Source organism: Ammodytes marinus, assembly GCF_949987685.1.
Source record: "Ammodytes marinus genome assembly, chromosome: 20".
Classification (NCBI taxonomy): Eukaryota; Metazoa; Chordata; class Actinopteri; order Uranoscopiformes; family Ammodytidae; genus Ammodytes; species Ammodytes marinus.
Window position 1 is genome coordinate 13109000 of NC_137224.1, and position 2556 is coordinate 13111555.

Below are 2556 nucleotides of genomic sequence, written 5' to 3' on the forward strand. Positions count from 1 at the left end.
ACATTATTAGTTATGCACATGGCAATTTTTTATTAATTTCAGACCCAAAAGCGCTCTTACATCAGTGGAAACATGGAAAATTCATGAGTGGGTACGCTCACCCAAGGCAACATCATGGCGAAGGATTTTAAACATGATAATTGCTATTTGTCTCCGAGTTCAGTTCATTCTTTTAGTCTACAGTAGAAAGAGTGGGTCCCCCACTTTGCTGTTTTAATATCACCTTCACATTTTTATGACCAGTGTCATTGGATAAACAAAATGTGTGTGAGCTTTTTGGAAGATACCAGATCAGATAATAATTTAACAAATACTTTTTTATTTAGATGATATTTAAAAAAATATGTTTTACTTTAAATTTAAAACCTAGTTGCATTGAAGTTGTTCATTTAAAATGCATATTATTATAGACTATTGACATTCATTATAGCATATTGGCAATGTAAGATAATTATTAAATGATTTATGATTAATTAAATTGTGATTTTATTCAACATTAAATGTTCACTCTGCAAATCAAACTACAGTAAATCAATTTAAATTTGACAGTATTAATAACAACACTTTCTTTCATTAAATTTGAATCAACTGTTAGTGGCCTTGTGTATAGCCTCCATAAAGATAACTATGATAAAAGATATAATCGGACTGCAGGCATGATAATGCTTCGTCTGACAAGAGTGTGTGTCTGATGTGATCTAGTGGAGAGTGCCACCCTATGGATACATCTGGCGCATCAACATTTTGTGCTTGATATTTAACGGTTTGTTCTCCAAATAATCAAAAGATAAAGCTTTGAGATACAAGCAAGACTATCACTTTTTTTTCAAAGCAAGAAGTTATTGGTTCAGACTTATGTGTACCACAAAATCTTGTGCTTTTGCTGTTGTTGTTGAAGTGAGTTCCAGGGTACAAGGGAGAATATTCACCCAAGTACCAAAAAAGTACCAAAGCCCCAAAAAACACAAATTCATTTTTTTTCTTTTTTATCTAATCATCAAGAGGTTCTTCAGGCAACATCAAAGCAGATTCCAAGAAAGACAATGACACATTTCAGTAAGTGTCCAACACAGACCTCTGAGGCCTGGTCCCTCTCTGTGCTCTGCTCCGGGCTGAGTCAGTCATCATCCACCACCATCACATTACCGTTCAGCTCGTACTCGATGGTGCCCCAGTCAAATATGTTTCCCTTGGGTACCTTGTGTCCATAGTGCCAGGCCTGGATCATGCTTCTGGAGAGCACAAAGTCCCACATGTTCAGATCGGTCACCTCGCCTACGAAGCTCTGCACGGCCTCCAGACCGCCCAGGTGTTTATCCGGGTCCTGCCCCAGGAGGATGGTGCCTTGCGGGCGGATGGAGTGGCCCGGTTTGTAGACCTGGTAGGCGCTGCGTCTGCCTTCCACCCAGAAAGCCGAGAGGCCCGTGCGAGACTCCCAGGTCAGGCAGAGGCTGGTGCGGAAGGTGGTGAGCGGAGGCAGGTGGAAGAAGGTGCCGTCGCCACTCATGTAAAAGGACACCCGGCCGTCCATCTCGCGCCACACGTTGAGCTCGTCGTAGTCGGCCGTGCGGTAGGCGAACAGGATGATCTGACGTTCTTCCGGCAGCTCAGTGGCCACCCGCATGCAGAGGGTGAAGGCCCTCAGCCCCATCTCCTTCTGCGGGATCAGGGCCACGAAGCTGAAGTCCGTCTCATAAGGGAAGACCAGGACTTTGTCGGTCAGACCCACTGGATGAAACACAAACCATCAAAAGGGAGTTTGTGGAGTTAAAGGTGTACTATGTAACTTTGGGTGTGTCAGAGAAGTGGACAATTTCCAAGATATATTCTCATAACTGAATAAACACTGTCCTTATAGGAAAATAAGATCACTGGAACACCTCTTTGAAGTTAGACAAGATGTATGCAAAGTTACAGTTTTACAGTTTTGTTTACACACATAGTCTCGTCTTAAATAATTTCATTTTGGTTTATGATTATGGAATTTCAATGCTAAGCATATAGAGTAAATATATTTTGTAAACTTACTGCAGGCACTGCAAATGTAAACAAAATCCCCCTCCCCTGAAACTGTATAGTGCAACTTTAATAAGAGTGTTTTTGCAAAGCATATACCTGTAGGCTACTAAGTATTTGAAGTATACATTTTGTGCAAAAATCCAAGGCAAATCTAAAAATGGTGTAATTGAATTCTATTGTTAAATTCATACCTTGGGTGGCTGAGGAGGGTGTTAGAGACCATCCAAAGACACCAAGTACAACCACAGCAAACCTCATCGTGTTGGCACTCTGCATACATACACACACACACACACACACACACACACACACACACACACACACACACACACACAACATCAATTATCATCTGAGAGGGAATCTCCCAAAAGGAGTTCCTATCGATTAGAGCACAAGTTACAAGAAGAAAAAACAGCTTTTCTCACCATTTTGATGTTGTTGTTGTTCCTCGTTGTTGCTAATTCAGACCCTCTTGCTCATGCCGTGTGCCCAGTCCTCTTCGCTCCTAGCACAGGCCTCGACGTCATCTCTCCAACG

At 41.7% G+C, this 2556-nt stretch overlaps 1 protein-coding gene across 1 annotated transcript; it reads right to left on the reverse strand.

Annotated features, from left to right (window-relative positions):
- Window positions 1-1117: 1117 nt before the first annotated feature.
- LOC307266500 (C-reactive protein-like) lies at window positions 1118-2277 on the reverse strand (the record flags this gene model as incomplete). The annotated part of the gene is made up of 2 exons (XM_080048538.1): window positions 1118-1728; window positions 2211-2277. 2 exons carry the CDS (start codon window positions 2275-2277, stop codon window positions 1118-1120), a joined length of 678 nt encoding a protein of 225 aa, XP_079904664.1.
- Window positions 2278-2556: the final 279 nt, after the last annotated feature.